The following is a 21,251-nucleotide window of genomic DNA, read 5'->3' on the forward strand; positions in this document are numbered from 1 at the left end:
GTGACAGACAGGGTAATGGGAGTGTGGGGGCACCAAGGAGAGGGTACAGTGCTGAAACTTTCAAAGTTGCCCCTCACAGGGCTTCTCTGGGATCAATGGTCTCTCAGCCCTGTAGCCGCCCATAGGAACTGTCCTATCTGTCCTCACTTGGTGGCATAATTTACGCTGGGCTCGACTTCTGAGTTGAACTCCTAGAAACCACGCCTCTCTTTGCAACCTGTACGGGCCTAATCTGCCCAGCAACTGCTGACGCCACACTACCATGGCCTTCTGAATGGAAGATTCGATTCACTCACTAGCCGCCCTCCCAGAGCACTGAGCCAATCTCCACAGGCGCCGCTTCTGGACCCAGCAGGGTGGATCTGTGCGGGGGCGCTACCTACTAGGGCACTCGCCCTTCCTCCAGTGGCATTGTCTCTCAGAAAAGCCAGGTGTCCTGGCAGCAGCTGCTGGTGCCCTTGAAGACATTGTAACCCAAAGTCCTCCTGGGGGATGTTTCTGGGAGCATGGAATAGTCATGGGAAACAGAAAACTTTGGGGAGAAGTTGATGCATTCAGGACTGTGAGATATTGAAGATGCTAAAAGAGGGGGACACTCCCTCCTTCATTCCCAAAAAGTACTCTGCCAAAGTCAGGGTGCCATACAGTGCACTGAAAACGCGAGAAACCACAATACAAAACACCAATTTATTATAAATATTATGAGTCCACAGGGCTTGTGTGTGCCTGCCTTTGGTCACAGAGGGGAGTAATAAGAGCCTTCCCTCCCTGTTTATTTGAAATATATGGTCTCATTTCCAGTGTGATACACATACACCAATCCTGCTGCTTTTGTTTGTTTGTTTGGCTTCTTCTTCTTCTTTTTTTTTTTTTTTTACAGAGACAGAGGCAGAAAGACAGTGCAAAACCACAGCACAAAAGTTTCTTTCAATGTTCATATCTCGGTCATGCACATGGCAAGCACAGCAATATCCAGGTGAGCTATTTTGCCTGCCTTCCAACCCTGACTTTAAACTTAGTTACAGCAAGGAGTTATAAACCTTTTCTTTCTTTTTTTTTTTTTTTCCCATAAAAACAGCATTATCAGGAGGATCTTCGAAAGAGGAAAACATTCATGGCAGGATTTCAGGTATAACCTAGGCATCACATTTTAGGGTGCAACTCCAAGAAGCAGCTGCCTACTGTGAAGCTCTGGTGAGATCCTTATTTCCAACTTCTTCCATATAGAAAGGGCCTGAGAATTCTTTCACTCTGGAGTGTCTGACCCACTAGGAGCCTGCACCATGGCCCAGTAGCGCCCCTCATTCTCCATGAGCTGCTGGTGTGTTCCCTCCTCGCAGATGGTGCCTCCTTCCAGAAAGAGGATGTGATCTGCCTGCTCCACAGAACTGAGGCGCTGGGTGATGAGCAGCACCGAGCGAGAACACCGTTCTGGGCTTTCATACAGGAGCTGCTCCACCTGAGAAAAGACATAGATTCTGTCAGGGACCACGCAGATGTCTGTGTTTCCAGAGGAAGCCTGCAGCCTCCACCAGCCACCCCAAGGAGTTGAGAGATTCTTGGGCTGAAAACTTCCCTGCCAAACCTTTACTTTGTTGATGACCATCTATATGAAATTGCAACAGTGGACTAAAATTCAGGGTCCTACTATGAATCCCATTACAGTCAGGGATATTGAATAACCTCTCTTTACTGTGGGATGAGCATTTTTACATTATTTTAGAGAAGTGTAGATTTAGTGGTAATGAGCATAAGCATTCAAATCAGACAGACTTGAACCCAAGGGTTCAAGCACAGATACTTAACAGCTAAAAGACAATGAGATTATTCAATGGGGCCAGGTGGTGGCACACCTGGTTAAGCACATACACTACAGTGTGCAAGGTTCCAGGTTCAAGTCCCCATTCCCACCTGCAGGGAGAAACTTTACAAGTGGTGAAGCAGGGCTGCAGGTGTCTCTCTGTCTCTTCCACTCTCTACCTCCCCCTTCACTGACAATTTCTCTGTCTCTATCCAATAATAAATAAATAAATAAAATATTAATATATATATACACAAAAAAGATTATTCAAGCTGTTTCAGTTTCTATTTATCATCTGTAGGTTGACATTCCGGGTGGGAAAATGAGTGAGACAATACATATACATGACTTAGTCCTATGTCTGTCACAGAGTCTATTAATATTATTATTATTAGGATAATATTATTATTATCTTATGTTTGGTTTTAGATATTCAGATCTATAGACAGTCTCTGGTTCTAGGAATCCTGGGAGAAAACTAGAATAGAGGGAATCGGGCAGTAGTGTAGTGGATTAAGCGCACATGGTGCAAAGCGCAAGGACCAGCGTAAGGATCCCAGTTCGAGCCCCCAGCTCCCCACCTGCAAGGGGGTCGCTTCACAGGCAGTGAAGCAGGTCTGCAAGTGTCTATCTTTCTCTCTCCCACTCTGTCTTCCCCTCCTCTCTCCATTTCTCTCTGTCCTATCCAACAACAACATCAATAATAATAATAACTACAACAACAATAAAAAAACAAGGGCAACATAAGGGAAAATAAATATTTTTTAAAATTTTAAAAAAGAAAACTAGAATAGAGTTGAGAATTATATAGTCTCAGGAAAATTATGTTAGCTTAATCAATACAAGATGACTAGAGGGAGGAACAGGAGGTGGAATGTATGCATTAAGATGACTCCCTCACCTGTAACTGGCTGTTTGCATCTAAGGCACTGGTAGCATCATCCAGGATGAGCACACGTGGTTTCCGGATCAGTGCTCGAGCCAAGGCCACTGCCTGTCGCTGGCCCCCTGATAGCTGGCTGCCGGCCTCACCTACCTCTGCAAAGGCAAAAGCAGAGGTGAGAACTGAATCACCACATGTGCGCCCACCTGCACTTGTATGCACATACCAAGAGCTGATGGGTGCAGCTGGGCAGCTGGATAGGGGAGGTCCTGGGCAGGTGAAGGAACTCCGGGAATGTGAGTATGAAGGAGTGGTAAGGACAGATCTTAAAACTTTAAATTCATGTCAGCAGAGTACAAGGAGTTACTGAATAAAGGCAAGATCACTGTGGCCGAATTAAACTGAAGGTTAATATGTCTGCGTGGTGACGAGAGTGGAGAGAGCACCTGTGTTATAGCCCTGGGGGAGTTTAGAAATGAAGCTATGGGCCCCAGATTCCATCGCTGCAGCCGTAATTTCCTCCATAGTTGGCTCCTGGGTCAGACCATAAGCAATATTTTCTTGCAAACTTCTTCCAAAAAGCTGTGGCTCTTGTCCCACTGCAGCCACCTATGAAATATGATGAAGAATCAGAGGACAGGGAACAGAGGAGTCTAGAAGACATTGAAGGCTCAAAATCTCAGTTGAGAGAGTCGGGCGGTAGCGCAGTGGGTTAAGGTAGCGCAAGGACTAGTGTAAGGATCCCGGTTCGAGGCCCCCCAGCTCCCCATCTGTAGGGGAGTCATTTCACAGGCAGTGAAGCAGGTCTGCAGGTGTCTACCTTTCTCTCCCTCTCTCTCTTTCCCTCTTATCTCCATTTCTCCCTGTCCTATCCAACAACGATGGCATCAATAACAACAATAATACAACAAGGGCAACAAAAGGGAATAATTTTTTTTTTAAAAAATCTCAGTTGATAGGATAGCACAAAATTATACACACTCTCTTCTGATCACTCCTCCATCTACACCCAGGGTCTCCTAATTCATTCCTGAATCTTCTTTTCAGAGTGCTTAGGGAGAGTATTCAATAAGAATGTTCTTACTTGGCTGCTCCCTCCACCATGCCAATCTTTAGCTCACCTGTGTGTGCAGGTATCGGTGCTCATACTGGGGGAGGGGCTCCCCATCCAGCAGCAGCTTCCCTGATGTGGGCTGGTACAGATTCTGCAGCAGGGCAGCCACTGTGCTCTTCCCAGACCCATTGGGCCCCACCAGGGCCGTCACCTCACCAGGTCGTAGGGTGAATGTCAGCCCCTGAAGGTCAGAGAATGACACAATAAGAGGCAAACTGAGACCATCAACCTTGAGACTGACACTGTCTTATTATACAGCAAGATATCCTTACCCCAGAAAAGGAGGGAAAGGTAGCAACTTCTACCCACCCATACACAGACTTCTGTTTTGATGCCTCCCCAAGGAGCAGATGGGAGAGGATACAAAAAATAACTACTATGCCACACAATATCTTAAGAAAATTGGGGGAAATTCACATTCCAAATCACACTGGAAAGGATTTATGCAAAGATAATAGTGTGGAAAGGCACAAGTTTAGTTTAGCAATTCCTTAGGATGTAAGAAAAAACCTTCCTCCTGAAAGTTTTCTCTCTTATTCTCACTAGAAATTAAAACTGGTTCTGGATTGGGGGGAGGCAATTTTATGAAATAGATGTTGCTCATCTTTGTCTTTGAAAGTTTAGGTAGAATTTTTCCAGAGTGTAAAACATGCTAAGAGCAGGGGGAAAAAAATAGCATAGCAACACTAAGGGTAAGTTTGTAGGACAGAATGAAGAGGCTGTACCTGTAGCACTGGAATATCTGGACGATTTGGGTAGGCAAAGGAGACATCTTGGAATTGAACATGGCCCTCCAAGTTTAAGGGAGTCAGTACGCCACTGGCTGGGCACCGAGGGGTCCGGTATAGGTATTCAAATATTTCCTCTGAGGAGCCCACAGCCTTCTGTACATTAAAGTAGGTGGAGAGCAGTACCTGCAGGAGAAGTATGAACGAAGGGTGTTGGGGAGACCTAATCTGCTGATCAGCCTTATGTGATGTGAGATGGGTAAAGAATGAAAGGAAAGTGGCGCCTATGGTAATGGGATGAGGGCAAAAAGAAAAGAAGTGAAATCGAAGGGACCTTACCTCAACAGCTGTGGTGAACTGGATCTGGTAGAGAACAAATGAGACAAGGTTCCCACTGCTTACAGCCCCACTGGTCACCAGCTTCCCACCAGTGTATAGGATTCCCACCTTCAGCAGCATCCCTGACATCTGTGGAGAAACCAGAAAAGGGACTGTGGTAATAAATAAATCAATCAATCTAGCATTAAAGAGATAGAACGTCCTTATCCCCTAAGTAACAGCAGCAGGACCAGTGGATAGAAAGAAAAACTATAGAGACTAGTGGAATCTTACTCAGTTACCCATGACAGAAGCTATCACCATAGCCATTATCACCTTTTTGTTTGTTTGTTTACTTATTTATTTTGTCTCCAGGGTTATCGCTGGGGGGGGGGGGCTCAGTGTCTGAACTACTAATCCACTGCTTCTGGAGGCTATTTTTTCCCTCTTGCTGCCTTTGTGGTTTATCATTGTTGTTATTATTGTTTTAGTTATTGTTGTTATTGATGTCATTGTTGTTGGGATAGGCCAGAGAGAAATGGAGATAGGAGGGGAAGACAGAGAGGGGGAGAGAAAGACAGAAACCTGCAGACTTGCTTCACCACCCATGAAGTGACCCCCCTGCAGGTGGGGAGCCCCAGGCTCAAACCACGATCCTTGCACTGGTCCTTGCGCTTGGCGCCATGTGCACTTAACCCGCTGCACCACCACCCAGGCCATTATTGCTTTTTTTGAGCAGTACTTTGCAAAGAAAATTTTCATTTTGCAGAGGAAAAGGGAGAAGATTTTGTAAAATACAAAGAGAAGACTTTGGGACTAGGAGACATGGCATCTCCCTAAAAGAGGACTTGGGTGGATTTTGTGTGCTAGGGTGAAAGGAAGTCATCTAGCATGTCTGAAAGTAGAAGTGAAGTTGCTAGAAAGAGGCTACTGAGCCAACCACTTTCCAGTGGAGGAGGAGTGTGGAAGAGACTCATGGGAAAGACTTCCTGGTAACAAGGGGGTAGGCATTCATCTTCAGATGCTCACAGTGGTGGTCCATTGATTGACAGCATAGGCCAGGGCCTCATTCCGGCTGAGTGTCTTCATTTGCTGAAGCTTCTGTCTAAACTTCTGGGCCTCACCCTCTTCATTGGCAAAGCTTCGAACTGTAGGCATAGCCGACAGAGCTTCAATGGCCACCTGGCTGGCCTCTGCCAGAGATTTTTGTACCTCTACTGCAAGAGACTGTGGAGACATGGGCAAGAGATGTCACACAGAGTTGGCAAACCATAAGGGACACTAGTTACATAGTTGAAGACTAAAAGTGAGAAGAAGCAGAGGGGCAGGAGAGAAGAATAGGGGACATTATTATATCCCTTGTATACAAAAGAGACACCAGGGAGAGGGAAATCACTAGGAATCATCACCAGAGGTCACATTCAAGACTAGCGAGCATAAAGGGCAGGTGTGAGGAGAAGTTAGGAGGGACAACACAGAGAATATGAAGATGAGCACTGAGCAGTCTAGGGACACAAACTACAAGGACAGGAAGGCCAGGAAAATTACATTGAAAGTAACTGTGTTTGCCAGGTTTTGGTAGATGGAGCCAACTTCCTAGACATACCTGATGAAATTTTCCCAGCTTCTTGGGTAGAACAAAGAGTGCAGGCAGTGCAACCAGGGTGACTATGGTAAGGGACAGTGATCCCCAGAGCATGAGCCCCAAGAAACACAGCCCCCGCACCAGGTACCACAGCAACAGACTCAGCTTCTCACTCAGAGACTCGCTCACGGTGGAGGTGTCTTCTGTTACCCTTGATGTTATGGCACCTGCCAGATGTTGGGGAGAAGAGAGTGGAATGAGTGAGAGGTCCTGAGTGATGGGAGGAATGAGCTGAGCGGTGGCATGGTGAGTGAGGGTATGCATGGCATACCAGAGTGAGGGTATTTCCTGGTGCTCTAAGGAAGCTGGGAAGACAAGGTGGGTGATATGGGAAGCTCTGGGTATCTCAAGAAGAATGAGTAGAGAAGAAAACTCTGCTCAAAGACCTTTATTTTACTATATGGAAAACTGATGCTCATTTACATTTCTACTTCTCGGGAAGATGTCTGTTCTATAAAGAAGTGGTGTATCCCATGTTGAAACTGTAAGAAGAGCTTACAGGAGGGTGCTGCTGGAAAGCAGCTAAGGAAGCTGCATGGCACATTGGATTGAGAGTCACGAGACTGGGGTTCTATTCTCAATTGCATCTTTAGTCACCAGTGACCATGCAATTTTCAGCAAACAAGGATCTAGGCATCCCTGTAAACTGAGGCAGCTGAATTCAGTGGTCTGGAAGATATATATGTTTGAAATCCTGGTTTCTAAGTACAAATATACGACGATTACATTTATGGGATAGAACTTTTGGATGAAAAAATACGGGTCTTTTTTCAAGGAAGAGAGTAAAATATTTTTCTTTTAATGCATATCAAGAATAACAAGTGGGGCTAGGCATGTTACCATGCACAAGAACCTGGGTTCAAGTCTCCACTCCCCATCTGCAGGGGGAAGCAGGGCTACAGGTGTCTCTCTCTCTCTATCTATCTCTCTCCCTTCCTTCCTTCCTCCTCTTCCTCTCTCAATTTCTCTGTCCTATCAAGTAAAAAAAAAAAAAGAAAAGAAAAGAAAGGAAAAAAATGGTTGCTGAGAGCTGAGGATTTATAGTGCAGGCACCAGGCACCAGTGATAACCTTGGTGATAATTAAAAGCAAAAAAAAAAAGAATAACAATTAACAATGTATATGAGAAAAAGACTAAGATTCAAAGCAAATGAGGATTGTGAAGATAGACAATATATAAATATGTAATAAAAGAATTTCAATAGAAACCTGCTTGGTTTTGTTGGAAAAACTCTGTTTCCTGGCGCAGGACAGCTCGAAACACCTCTCCCTGCAAATGGCTGTGCACACGGCCCATGGTGCTGTTATAGATTCCATCACCCACGAATTCCAGCACTGCGCTAGAGAGAAAAAGAAGGAAGGGCAGGGTGTGTTCACTTAGGATGGCAGCCCCTAATTCCAACTCCTTTTTTTTTCACTCCTTTCTTTCTTCCTTTCTTTTTTTTATCTTCCCTTTTGTTGCTTTTGTTGTTTTATTGTTATTGTAGTTATTGTTGTTATTGCTGATGTCATCATTGTTGGATAGGACAGAGAGAAATGGAGAGAGGAGGGGAAGACAGAGAGGGGGAGAGAAAGATAGACACCTGCAGACCTTCACCGCCTGTGAAGCGAGCCCCTGCCGGAGGGGGAGCCGGAGACTCAAATAAGGGCCCTTACTCTGGTCCTTGCGTTACCGCCCAACCCCCTCTTCCTTTCTTTTTAAGATAGAGACAGAGAGGCAGAGTATGAGTGGAAGAGACCAGAACACTGAAGCTTCCTTCAGTGTGGTGGGGGCCGGGATCAAACCTGGGTGGTGCACACACCAAAGCATCACACTATCCAAGTAGCCGATTCTACCGGCTCCTAACTCAAGTTTTTCAGGGGCCCCCATTCCCAGCCTTCCGTCTTCAGCCCCCAGACCTGGCTATGGTGAGAACAGACATGAGGGTTATGTTCCAGGTGAAGGCAGTGCCTGGTGCATCTTCTAGAATCCAGTCAGTAAGGCGACCAGTGAAGAACGGAATGGCCGTCTCCCCTGGAGGAGGAAGAAAGGTCAGTCACAAGAAGCAAGTCTAAGCAGGCCAGATCCAGCCAGACTACCCCCAGCCCACCCTCTTCCACGTTCACTGCTGTCCTGGAGAGCAGTATGATCACAGCAAGGCATCTGAACAGACCACTCAGAAACTCACAATGTCGTGATTCCACTAGACTCTCAGAGGTTTAATTAGAAAGGTTAGAGCCCCGCAGAATAAAGGGCTTGGGTATTAAAGATGAGGATTTGTGGCTCTAGAGAAAAGAGCCCGCCTGGGGCGAGGCAGCGAGAGAAGCAATGGCCGGGGCAGCCCTGGCGACCAGGACCACTGGCTCCCACCCAGTGCAGGGCCCTCCCCGCGACTCTGGAGGGCTGGGTCGCCTTCCTTCCCTGTTTCCCCGGGCCCACACCAGCTCATCTCACTGAGCATTACTCTGTCGCCCTGCCCTGTCCCCTAGCATCCGTCTCCCCCTCCCCCCCCCCCCCCCCGCCACCCTTACCGAGACAGGAGAGAACCAACAGGAACAGGACGAGGGGGAAACGGCGGATCTCCGAGCCCAGGCAGCCCAGAAGCCGGCGGATGGCGACGCCAGAGCTCCTGGGCACCCCAAGGCTCCCGAGCTTATGCCACAGGGCGGCCGCGGGCAGGGCAACCGCGTAGCTGAGGGCGAAGGCGTCGGGGCGGCTCCCCCAGTGCAGGAGCCTGCTGCCCGCGGAGTCCTGCGCGGCGCCCCACGAGCCCAGCGCCCGGAGCAGAGCGAGTGCCGGCTGCGCCAAGCCCAGCGCGGCCGCCAGCGGCTGCAGAGCGGCCAGCCAGCCCCGGGCCGCCCCGTCGGGGCGCTGCGAGCCGCCGGCCTCCCAGAGCACGGCGCGGGCGCCCAGCCACAGCGCAGCCCAGCGGCCCAGGCCGGCCGCCCAGACGCGGAGCAGCGGCCGCGCGCCCGGCACCAGCAGCGCAGACACGCGGGGCAGCGCGGGCCGGAGCAGCAGCCAGTCGGCGAGCAGCAGCAGCAGCAGCAGCAGCGGCGGCGGCGCCCCGCTCCAAGCCGGCCGAGCGCGGGACGGGGACAGGCGGGCGCCCCCGGCGGGAGCCGGGCACCCCGAGCCGGCCATGTCTGCGGACGCAGGCGGGGTCAGCCCGGGCTGGGACTGTCCGCGGTCCGCAGCCTCCCGGCGCTGTCCTGTCTGCGTCCCGCGGGGCGGGCGGGGGCGGGACTCGGGAAAGCCCCGGGAACCGGCTCAGCCAGGCGGCGTTGGCTGGAAGTGAGCCGTTTATGAGAAAGGGAAAACGAAAGCGCGGCTGTCTCCTAGGCCCGCCCACGCTGGAGCTCGGCCAGCCCAAGCTGCATTGGGAGCGGATCCCGAAATCACACCCGAGCTTCTAGCACGCAGACGAGGCGCTCCGCTTCTCCGCCTCGCCGCGCCCTGTCTCGCTGCCTCCGCCAGCGGCTTACCAACCCCAACCCCGGGCGGCCGCTGACGTCACCTGTCTCCGGGCAGATGTGAGCTGGACAAGTTAGAGCGGAGAGGAAGCCTGGCCGGCGGGTCGCTAGCGCCCCCTGGCGGGCACAGGGAAGGGGCGGGGCCGAAGCTCGCTCCGCGCGCTGTCCGGAGTCGGCAGGTTGTGTCCCAGCAGCGAGAAGCGTACTGCAGGGATGCTGCCTAGCAGAGCACCAGCCGTGGCAATGTCCCGGGTCGGAGAAGTCCACACCGGGGTAATGAGTCTGGGCTCGAGGGTTTTCAGAGGGATGGAAGAGGTGGGGCGATAGGGATACTCAAAGTGCCAGGAAGTGAGTGCGGAGATTTAATTAACAGGTGTGAGAGGTTAACTTGTAGCTGCTAGTGCATGCACCCCGCTATGAAGAGAGAGTGTCTCTAGGCTGAACAGGGTCAGCTAGGGGTTCTCGAAGGGACAAGACATGCGAAGTTCGGGGGAGAAGGGGTGCGTTGGCTCTTAGCTGGAAGCGTCATGGGGAAGCGGTTCTAAAGCGCTTTCGCTTTCACTCTGAACTGCAGAAAGGGGCTAGTGAAGTCAAGATAAGGGGTTGGGGAAGGTGGAAAAACATGAGAGTATAGTGCCTTGACTGAAACAGGACACCACTGGAGAGGGGAATTGGGAGCTGACTGCGAAAACAACTCATCACTGCCCACTGGGTTGATCATAGCCCCAGCAGTGATGTGGAGGATTCCAAGTGAACTGGTAGCACCCTTCCTCAAATTTGGCCCCAAAGGCACCTGCCTGGGCCTGGACCTGGGGCTGCCATGCCCACTCCCTCGTGCCTGCTGGGGAACTTTGCCCAGACTGGGCGCCTGAGGTGGATGGCTAACCAGTTTCTGCTCCCAAGCTACTGCTACCACTCCTGCCCAGGGGACAGCTTTGCCATAGAGGAATAACCGCTAAAATGGGGTTTCCCCTGTTCACTGCCTTCTAAGAATGAAAAATCCATATGTCAGAAAGTACATTCCTGCCATTGATGGGAGTGGGAGAATCTTACTGCGTGGTAAGAAAGATGGGAGTAAAAAAGTAAAAAGCATGTATAACAGGTGGCGTGAAGTGCAAGATCCAGCGCAAGGATCCTGGTTCGAGCCCCCCCCACCCGCTCCCCACCTGCAGGGGAGTCACTTCACAAGCAGTGAAGCAGGTCTGAGGGTGTCTACTTTTCTCTCTCCTCTTCTCTGTCTTCCCCTTCTGTCTCCATTTCTCCCTGTCCTATCCAACAATGACATCAATAACAACAACAATAAAACAACAAGGGCAACAAAAGGATATATATATATATATATATATTTTAAGTATGTTTAAGTTAGAAGATCTGGGCCAGTGAGATAACTTACCTGGGATCACATCTACACCACGAAGCGTGGGACCTAGGTTTGTTTTTTTTAATTTTCCCCTTTGTTGCCCTTGTTGTTTTCCACTATTGTTGTAGTTATTATTGTTGTTGTTATTGATGTCATTGTTGTTGGATAGGGCAGAGAGAAATGGAGAGAGGAGGGGAAGACAGAGAGGGGGAGAGAAAGATAGACACCTACAGACCTGCTTCACCGCCTGTGAAGTGGCTCCCCTGCAGGTGGGGAGCCGGGGGCTCGAACCAGGGTCCCTACACCCGTCCTTGCACTTTGTGCCACGTGTGCTTAACCTGGATACCTAGGTTTTAATCTAGACTCCCAGGAACTGGGGGAGGTTCAGTGCTGTGATGTCTGTCTTGGTCTCTGTCTCTTCCTCCGTGTGTGTGTGTGTGTGTGTGTGTGTGTGTGTGTGTGTGTGTGTGTGTTTCTGTCTTTCTCTGAAAAAAATAGACACAGAGAGGCAAAGCTCTAGCAATGGGGGAAAAAAATTCTGTCACTGTCAAATGAGTAGTGGAAAGTAAGAAGCAGAAATTAAAAGAAGGAACAGCAGTTAGATATGAGTGTAATATTTGCTCTTAATTCTTCTAAATTTCTTTACTTCCTTTAATTTCATTACTTGATCTGGGAAAAATCAGTTCAAACTCTCCAATTAAAACCTTTCTTGGTATAAATCTCTTCCCCATCTATTGAGATTCAGCTCTTGAACAGAAAACTTTAAATGAAACTGTTGCTCTAAACTGACACATGCTTTTCTTCCCCTCTCCCTTGACTTGGGACCCTAGTAAGCATTTACCTACTTAATGTCTTCCATTCACTAAACTGCAAGAGCTGACTTTTGATTAAATAGGGGTGGAGGATTCTGGGCCCCAGAAAGATCTGAGTTTATTTCCCAAGTTCACTGCTACCTATTGTGTGCTTACTCTGACATATCTGCACAGAAGGTGGAGGTAATTCACCTGTGGGGTTGCCTCATCAGTGCTTGGAAGCACCCCCTCTGAGTCTTTCTCTCAAAGGCAGCTCCACCTGCTAAAATGCTCTTCTCCACCTGTATCTTTACAGTGGGAAATATTCCACATGGGAAGATTGTGGCTTAGGGATGCAGTTCTTCCTGTGCTCTATCATGGTCACATTGTGGCATTCCTTTACATCCAGGAGAGAGAATAGATCAAAATGAGAAGATAAGGAGGGGGGTCCTTTACTGGGATTCAGCTCTGATCTGAGTTACTATATGATCTTGAGCCAGTTCCCTGCCCCCTCTGGGTTTTCCCATCTTCAACATGAAGGAGCCAAGACACTTGTTGACCTGATGGCTCATTTTCTGTGTCATTGCAGACAACTATCATGGCAGTAGAGTTTGATGGGGGCGTCGTGGTAGGTTCTGATTCCCGGGTGTCTGCAGGGTAAGTACTAGTGAGGGGGAATGTTTTGGGAAGGAAGCTAATGGCCCCAAGTGTACATTCATAGTAAAAGTGATGTTTTGGAGAAACAGAGTCAACCTTTTCAGACAAATCTCCCTAATAATACATTGGGTGCATGCTGGGTCCCTGAACCCATGGAAGAGAATTTAGAGTCTGAATGCTTATGTGGCCTATCCTTGAATGGAACAGAATTGAAGGGTCTGGATCAGCAAAATAGCTCACTTACATAGTGTGCTATTTTGCCTCATTATTGACCTAGGTTCAAGCCCAGACCCCAGCACAGTGGAGGAAGTTTTGGTTTTTTGACACCCCCCCCCCTTTCTGCCTCTCTGCTTGATCTTTAAAATCCCAGGTCCTGAATCTCCAGAACATTCACATTCCACCTGTGGTTAAAAATAAGCAAGATGGTTTTCAACCAACCAGATTCTGGTTTCTCATCTATCACATACTGAACTCACTTTGTTTCTTTCTCCTTCTTGCTAGTTTTCTCACATGCAGATTCAGTATATGGGGTCAGATCTATATTACTTTATGATCCATGATATTTCCTTCATAACTTTCTCAAAATGGTCAGTAGCAAAGAAAGATTGATAAGAAGACCATTATTCTTAAGTTGACACTTTTTGTTTTAAGATCTAAATCTGAAAGTAAGGCTGATGTTGATTGTTACTTGGATTAGAAATGGTTCTATTTGCTTTCTGATTCAAGCATTAAATGTATACACGTCTATGACTTTTCTCTTGCCAAGTATATTTAAGAAGTACTGAATAGCCATAGGAGTTTCTGCAGCTCTACGGTAAATGACTATTGACTCCTTCCTGACAGAGAAGCAGTAGTGAACCGAGTGTTTGACAAGCTGGCCCCCCTGCACCAACGCATCTACTGTGCTCTCTCTGGTTCCGCTGCTGATGCCCAGGCCGTGGCTGACATGGCTGCCTACCAGCTGGAACTCCATGGGTATGAAGATCAGTGGTCCTCAGTCCACACCTGCTAGACCTTTCCCAACCAGGAACATGGCAGTGGAAAGTGAATTTTTTTTTTTTAACTTTGGTGCTGTGGGTCAAACTCAAAGCTTCACATGTGGAGAATGTACTCTACCATAGAGCTCCATCTTCAGCACCAAATTAAAAATTCTTATTTCAGCTCCCACTTTTTGAACACAGCTTTGAACTGGCACTTGAAACTCTCAAAGCTGATTTCTGCATCTGCAAAGTGGAGATTGTAGTACATATGCTATCTCACAAGGTGGTTATTTTGAGAATCAAATGACATATGTGAAGGCAATTTGAAAACTGTAAGCCACTATTCTAGTATATATAAACAACAAGAGGAAAAGGTGATAAAGTGCCCCTATAACTGCCAAAGCAGCAGGCAGTACCTAGGAGAAACCAAGGTCGTTGAGGTGGATGTAAAGCTTATCTGCTTTTCCCCACAAGGCCAGGGCCCTTGTAGGCAAGAGTGAGTTATGTCATGAGGGTGAGGAGGGGTGAATAGGGTAGGACAGAATGGGGAGAAACAATTAAAATCTTACCAATTGGTGGTGTGAGACTCAGGTCCCCCTGTATGTGTGGGAGCAGAGCTGGAGTTTGAACCATCATACTCAGAGGTTTCAGGGGGTACTTGGCAGTGATGGTGGTAGCTGCACAGAACAATGGGACTTCGGGACATTGTACTGATCATTAGTCCTGATATTTTCTTCAGGATAGAACTGGAAGAACCCCCACTTGTTCTGGCTGCTGCAAACGTGGTAAGGAATATCACCTATAAATATCGGGAGGACCTGTCTGCGCATCTCATGGTAGCTGGCTGGGACCAACGTCAAGGGGGACAGGTGCGTCTCTTCCAGTGTGCTCCCACCCTTGGGGTCCCCTACACTCCTGTAGAGGGAGATGGATATCATATATAACTGCCTCTAAAAACATAGTACAGTTTCTCCCAGAGTGGGTGTGGGACACTGCACACTGTAGAGTCTCAGTGGCAAGGAGAGGACTAATATGTCTGTGGCCTGATGTGGAGATGCCTCCCTCCCCAGGTGTATGGAACCCTGGCAGGAATGCTGACTCGACAGCCCTTTGCCATTGGCGGCTCTGGCAGCACCTACATCTATGGTTATGTGGACGCAGCATATAAACCAGGCATGTCCCCTGAGGAGTGCAGGCGCTTCACAACAGATGGTAACTAACCAAGTGGAGTGGGACCTGGGGGAGGAAGTAGATTGTGAGAAACAGGAAAAGGAATGTGTTCGATTAAATGCCCAGAGTGGGACACTTTGTGAGTGAAAGGGGAGAGAACAAATACTAGATGGTACTTCAAGACAAAGCACATAAACCAGGACTGGTCCAAGTATGCCAAATTAAGATGTATGGTTGCCTTGAGAACAGTCTGTGGAGGGCTGAGGAGATAGCATAATGGTTTTGCAGAAAGACCTTCATGCCTGTGGCACCAAAGGTCCCAGGTTCAATCCCAGTGCTCTAAGGGGAAAGAAAACCAATTGTGGGGGAGGGGAAAACTGGTTTGATAGAACTGACTTGCACTGGCTCAATTGTTAAATATTCAGGAATTTGTAAGCATATTGTTAAATTGGTTATAATTTTAAATAGGTGATAGTGAGAATTTTGATACCATAGATGGCAGGAGATGCTACATATGAAGGCTTTTTTTTAAGCTCATTTATTGGTACACTACTAAGTATTCCTTTCTAGGAGATGGGTTTTGAGGTCTGAAGGTTGCAGTAGGCATATGGATAAGAGGGAAAGGAAAAGATTTTGAAACTAAACCATTCTCATTCTCTTTCTCTTTGTCTCTCTTGAAACTCTCTGCAGCTATCACTCTGGCCATGGGTCGCGATGGCTCCAGTGGAGGTGTCATTTACCTGGTCACTGTTACAGCAGCTGGCGTGGACCATCGAGTAATCTTGGGCAATGAGCTGCCAAAATTCTATGATGAATGAGCCTTTCTATTTTGTAATAAACAACTGTGAACATAACCTGATATAACATTGCCAGTAGGAAGCGTGAACAGTCTATGGGAACCAACTGCTCTGGGAGATAAAAGTTGGGGTAGTGGGCTCCCTCCTTTTTTTATTCTTTTATCCTGAGATTTGACATATGTGTCCCAGAGAAGTGAGCAAAAAACAAGAAAGAGCCCTAGTGACATGTGCAGAATTTGAAATAGTATTAACAAGAAAAATTCTCATTCTGATAACCAAGGGAATAGGGTACAGATAAAGAGTTGAGATTGATTGCTTTATGGCTAAGATTTGATATAAGCAGAGAGGGCAACTGCATACCTCAGAACGGGCTAAGAGCACCGGCAAACCCACATGTGAAATAATTCCTTTCAGGGGGAGTCGGGCTGTAGCGCAGCGGGTTAAGCGCAGGTGGCGCAAAGCACAAGGACCGGCATAAGGATCCCGGTTCGAACCCCGGCTCCCCACCTGCAGGGGAGTCGCTTCACAGGCGGTGAAGCAGGTCTGCAGGTGTCTATCTTTCTCTCCTCCTCTCTGTCTTCCCCTCCTCTCTCCATTTCTGTCTGTCCTATCCAACAATGACAACAACAATAATAACTACAACAATAAAACAACAAGGGCAACAAAAGGGAATAAATAAATAAAATAAATATTTTTTAAAAAGTATTCCTTTCAGGAAGCTTCAGGGATGGTGAAGTCGTGCCATGTTTTTTCCTCTCTCTGTCTCTCTCCCTGTGTCACTCACATTCTACCTGGAAAAGAAAGGGGGGAGTCTATCAGGAATGGTGGAATTACATAGGCCAAGAAGCCCCCAGTGAAGCCCTGGCTGAGAAAAATTAAAAAACAAAGAGAACAAAACAAAAATCCTATTTGGAAGCTAGACTACTTGATCTAATAAAATTCTTTTTTTTTTTGGTATTTGTGCTTTCTGAGAAATACCTTTAATTTTACCATTCAAAACTTTCTAGAATATTTAATTTTTATACTTTAGTTTCCATGAACTAGTTTTTTTTTTTTACCTTTATTTATTTATTGGATAGAGATAGCCAGAAATCAAGAGGGAAGGGGGTGATAGAGAGGGAGAGAGAGAGACACCTGCAACACTGCTTCACCACTTGCAAAGCTTTTACCCTGCAGGTGGGAACCAGGGGCTCGAACCCAGGTTCTTGCACATTGTAACATGTACACTCAACCAGGTGTGTCACCACCCAGCCCCTCCATGAACTAGGTTTTACTCTCAAATTTCCCTTCATTTTTATAGGATTCATGTTTTATTTCATTAAACAATAATCATTAGGCATAAAAAGTTATTTCATAATGGATTCACTTACATTAGAGATCAATACATGATAAACACTTAAGTATTGGGGTACACTTTTGACTGTCAAAGAATAACAGTTAAAAAAAAAAAACCTGGGAGTCGGGCTGTAGTGCAGCGGGCTAAGCACAGGTGGCGCAAAGCACAAGGACCGGCTTAAGGATCCCGGTTCGAACCCGGGCTCCCCACCTGCAGGGGAGTTGCTTCACAGGCAGTGAAGCAGGTCTGCAGGTGTCTGTCTTTCTCTCCTCCTCTCTGTCTTCCCCTCCTCTCTCCATTTCTGTCTGTCCTATCCAACAACGACAACAACAATAATAACTACAACAATAAAACAACAAGGGCAACAAAAGGGAATAAATAAATAAAATAAATATTTAAAAAACCTCCATTTATTAAGCCAAACATTCAATAAATGCTCAAACTTTATTAGATCCTAGATAAACAAGCAAAACTTTACATAGGTACAACTACTACTTTGTTTAAAGGCAGATAGAAATGTACAGAGTTAAATTACTTGACCAATATCACAAATTCCAAAATTCACGTCTAGGACTTAGTTGTACATATGTCTCTCCTCTCCCACTCCTTTCCATTTCCACAAGCTTTCCTTCATATATCATCTCTTGAAAGCAGCAGTGATTATCCCCATACATTAGTTGGCACTTAGACACTTGTTACCAGTGCCTCATAAGTGCAGTAAATAAGTGGACTTATGGTCATCTGTACCAGGCATTCCCTGAGTGACCTGATGACTTTTTCTCCTTCTGTGACATTTGGATTTTTCTTACTTCCTCTTCCATCAAATGACTGTGTTAAGTGACTTCTTAGGTAGTTTACAGCTCTGACATCCAATGCCAGTTTGCTAACAAGTGAGCAGTTACAAGTGCCATTTAATAGATGTACTAGTGGGCCACCCAGGAAGCTTCTGTCTTCTCTTTCTGGATCTCAGACTAAGCATACCAATTCTAAATACTCCATAATAGCTTTCTACTCTTGGGAGTGTATGTTTGGTTTGGAGGAAAATATCTAAAAGTACTAGAGCCTTGGGGTTTTTTTAAACTGTGCTATTTAATTTATGTTGAATTTTAAAAGCCTGTGAGGGTATGGATCAACCTGCCAATATTCATGTCCAGCAAAGAAGCAATTATGGAAGTCAGAACTCCCACCTTCTGCACCCCGTAGAAAATTTTGGTCCATACTCCCAGGAGGCTAAAGAATAGGGAAGCTTCCCTTTAATTTACTATGGTCTGCTGTAGCAGATCCAGGGTCTGTAAAGGGTAGAGGCAAGGAGAGGCTGAAAAGGGATTAGATACTCCATGTCCTATAATGGAAAAAGACAAATTAGTGGAGGGTACAGTGTGCTGATACCTATCGCGCAGAGATATAAAATAAAACTATTCACCAGTGATAGCAGTCTTGTAAATCAGTGTTACTCCATTAAGGTGATCTAAAAACTAAAAATAATAATAGGGAAGTTTCCAATGGAAGGGATGGGACATGGAACTCTGGTGGTGGGAACTTTATGGGATTATACACTTGTTATAAATAATTATTAAATCACCAATAAAAAATTTTAAAAAGAGTCTGAGCTAGAAAAATAGCATAATAGTTATGTTAAAAAGGTTTTCATTGCTGAGACTTCAAAGTCCCAGGTTCAACCCCCAGCATTACCATAAGCCAGACTGAACAGTGTTCTGGAAAAAATAAATAAAAATATATTTTTTAAAGATTTTATTTATTTATTCATGAGAAATGATAGGAGAGAGAAAGAACCAGACATCACTCTGGTACATGTGCTGCTGGGGACTGAACCCAGGACCTCATGCTTGAGAGTCTAATGCCCTACCCACTGAGCCACCTACTGGACCACAATAAAAGTATTTTTTAATCCTGGAGGTTGGGTGGTAGTGCAGCAGTTTAAGCACATGTGGCGCAAAGCGCAAGGACCAGCATAAGGATCCTGGTTGGAGCCCCAGCTCCCCACCTGCAGGGGAGTCGCTTCACATACAGTGAAGCAGGTATGTAGGTGTCTCTCTTTCTCTCCCCCTCTCTGTCTTCCCCTCCTCTCTCCATTTCTCTCTGTACTATCCAACAACAACAACATCAATAACAACAATAATAAAATAAGGACAACAAAAGGGGAAATAAATCAATTTTAAAATTAACCTTTAAAATATTTTTTTAATCATGTCACTCCTACTGATCACAATAAGATATATTAGTGAACCAGAGGACTCAGAAAAGAAACAAAATTAGGCTAACTGTGAAAGAGAATCAGAACTTGAAGAGACAATCCTCCCAGGGTTGGTTTCCAGGGGTTTTGTTTGTTTATTTGTTTTTGTTTTTTCCCCTAGTTTCCTCTCAGGACTTGATACTGACACTAGGCCTCAAGTACAACATGCACTGCAGTTTCTCCAAGAAAAACATCTTTGTTCTGGTCAGAGGGACCTAGAACGGGGATCCTGTGGATATGAGAGTGTAGGGGAATCTCCTAAATGAGAGAACTGAGAAAGGGAATTCCCTAATCTAACTAACTGTGAGTCTTCATGAATGCCAGACAACCCTGAGCTGCATACATGGGTGACATGGCGAAAACAACAGAACAAAGTCTTTGAAAATTGAACTAGTATTTAAAATTCTTCAGGGGCCAGGCAGTAGTGCACTTGGCAGAGCAGACACATTACAGTGCATAAAGACCATGGTTCTAACCCCTGATCCCCACCTGCTGGGGCGTTGGGGGAGAGAGGTTCATGAGCAGTGCTACAAATGTGTATGTGTGTGTGTGTATGTGTGTGTGTGTGTGTGTGTGTCCCCTCTCTGTCTCCCCCTTTCTATATATTTCTACCTCTATCCTATAGATAAATAAAATGTTAAAAAAGAAATATGTCAATATATTAAAATAATAACTAGTAAGGTCATTCAAATGAGGCTATCTCTTTATCAGTCAAAGAATTGTGTCCTTATGTTCTTGTTCCAAAAAGGGTTTGTAGCAGTGTGCAGGAACAGACAGTTCATAAAAAAGGAGATACTGTCTATGGCCATACCACCTGGAACATTCCTAATCTCATCTGATAAGAAGATATTGAGGCAAAGGCAAAATAAAGAAAATTTAATTTGTTTTTAATTTATTTTTCTTATCACACAGGCTTCACCACTCCAGGCTTTTTTTTCTATTTTTTTATCTTTTTTTTGTAAATCTTTATTTATTTATTGGAGAGACATAGCCAGAAATTGAGAAGGAAGGGGGCTATAGAGAAGGAGAAAGAGAGAGAGAGAGAGAGAGACCTGCAGCCCTACTTCACCACTTGTGAAGCTTTCCCCTTGCAGGTGGGGACCAGGGACTTGAACCTGACTCCTTGTGCACTGTAACATGTGTGCTCAACCAGGTGTGCCACCACCTAGCCCCTCTTTCTATTTTTTAATTGGATAGGACAGAGATAAATTGAGAAGAGAGGAGAGATGGGGAGGGGGAGAGAGAGAGAGAGAAACACCTGCAGACCTACGTCACCTCTCATGAAGCATCTCCCTGCAGGTGGGGAGCAGGGGCTCAAACCCAGACCCTTGTGCAAGGTAACATATGTGCTCCAGGCTGACTTTTTTGGATAGAAACAGAAAGATACCATAGCACTGAAGATCCCCCTAGGGTACCATAATACAACCATTTGATATTACCAGGGGCTCAACAAACATTCCCTCCCAGGTGAGCTATTTCACTTCATAGTTAAGAAAATGTATGACAACAAAGGGTGAAACTAAACACAGCATAATTATCTCTTTTTTTTATGGCATATTGGAGTTATCTCATACTGGGTAACAAGTGCAAATTTCTTTTTCTTTTTTTTTAATTTATTTTTTATTTTATTTTTTTTAAATAATTTATTTCTTTATTGGGGAATTAATGTTTTACATTCAACAGTAAATACAATAGTTTGTACATGCATAACATTCCCCAGATTCCCATTTAACAATACAACCCCCACTATGTCATTTATCATCCTTCATGGACCTGTATTCTCCCCACCCACCCACCCCAGAGTCTTTTACTTTGGTGTAATACTCCAATTCCATTTCAGGTTCGACTTGTGTTTTCTTTTCTAATCTTGTTTTTCAACTTCGGCCTGAGAGTGAGATCATCCCATATTCATCCTTCTGTTTCTGACTTATTTCACTCAACATGATTTTTTTCAAGGTCCATCCA

The 21,251-nt window shown here is 46.0% G+C and overlaps 2 protein-coding genes across 2 annotated transcripts; one reads left to right on the top strand and one right to left on the bottom strand.

The window, feature by feature from the left end:
• Positions 1 to 668: 668 nt before the first annotated feature.
• On the bottom strand, positions 669 to 9,901 carry TAP1 (transporter 1, ATP binding cassette subfamily B member). The gene is made up of 11 exons (XM_016190109.2): positions 9,000 to 9,901; positions 8,388 to 8,502; positions 7,698 to 7,828; positions 6,451 to 6,656; positions 5,874 to 6,071; positions 4,866 to 4,994; positions 4,524 to 4,712; positions 3,806 to 3,979; positions 3,131 to 3,293; positions 2,703 to 2,839; positions 669 to 1,459 (listed from the first exon to the last, which is right to left on the bottom strand). The coding sequence occupies exons 1-11, from the start codon at positions 9,610 to 9,612 to the stop codon at positions 1,247 to 1,249; spliced, it is 2,268 nt and encodes a 755-aa protein (XP_016045595.2). The 5' UTR covers positions 9,613 to 9,901; the 3' UTR covers positions 669 to 1,246.
• A 121-nt stretch (positions 9,902 to 10,022) lies between these two features.
• PSMB9 (proteasome 20S subunit beta 9) lies at positions 10,023 to 15,753 on the top strand. Its single transcript, XM_007527413.3, has 6 exons — positions 10,023 to 10,214; positions 12,682 to 12,749; positions 13,593 to 13,724; positions 14,469 to 14,598; positions 14,800 to 14,941; positions 15,590 to 15,753. The coding sequence occupies exons 1-6, from the start codon at positions 10,155 to 10,157 to the stop codon at positions 15,715 to 15,717; spliced, it is 660 nt and encodes a 219-aa protein (XP_007527475.1). The 5' UTR covers positions 10,023 to 10,154; the 3' UTR covers positions 15,718 to 15,753.
• The last annotated feature ends 5,498 nt before the right edge of the window (positions 15,754 to 21,251 follow it).

This window comes from Erinaceus europaeus, chromosome 4 (assembly GCF_950295315.1).
Source record: "Erinaceus europaeus chromosome 4, mEriEur2.1, whole genome shotgun sequence".
Taxonomy (NCBI): Eukaryota; Metazoa; Chordata; class Mammalia; order Eulipotyphla; family Erinaceidae; genus Erinaceus; species Erinaceus europaeus.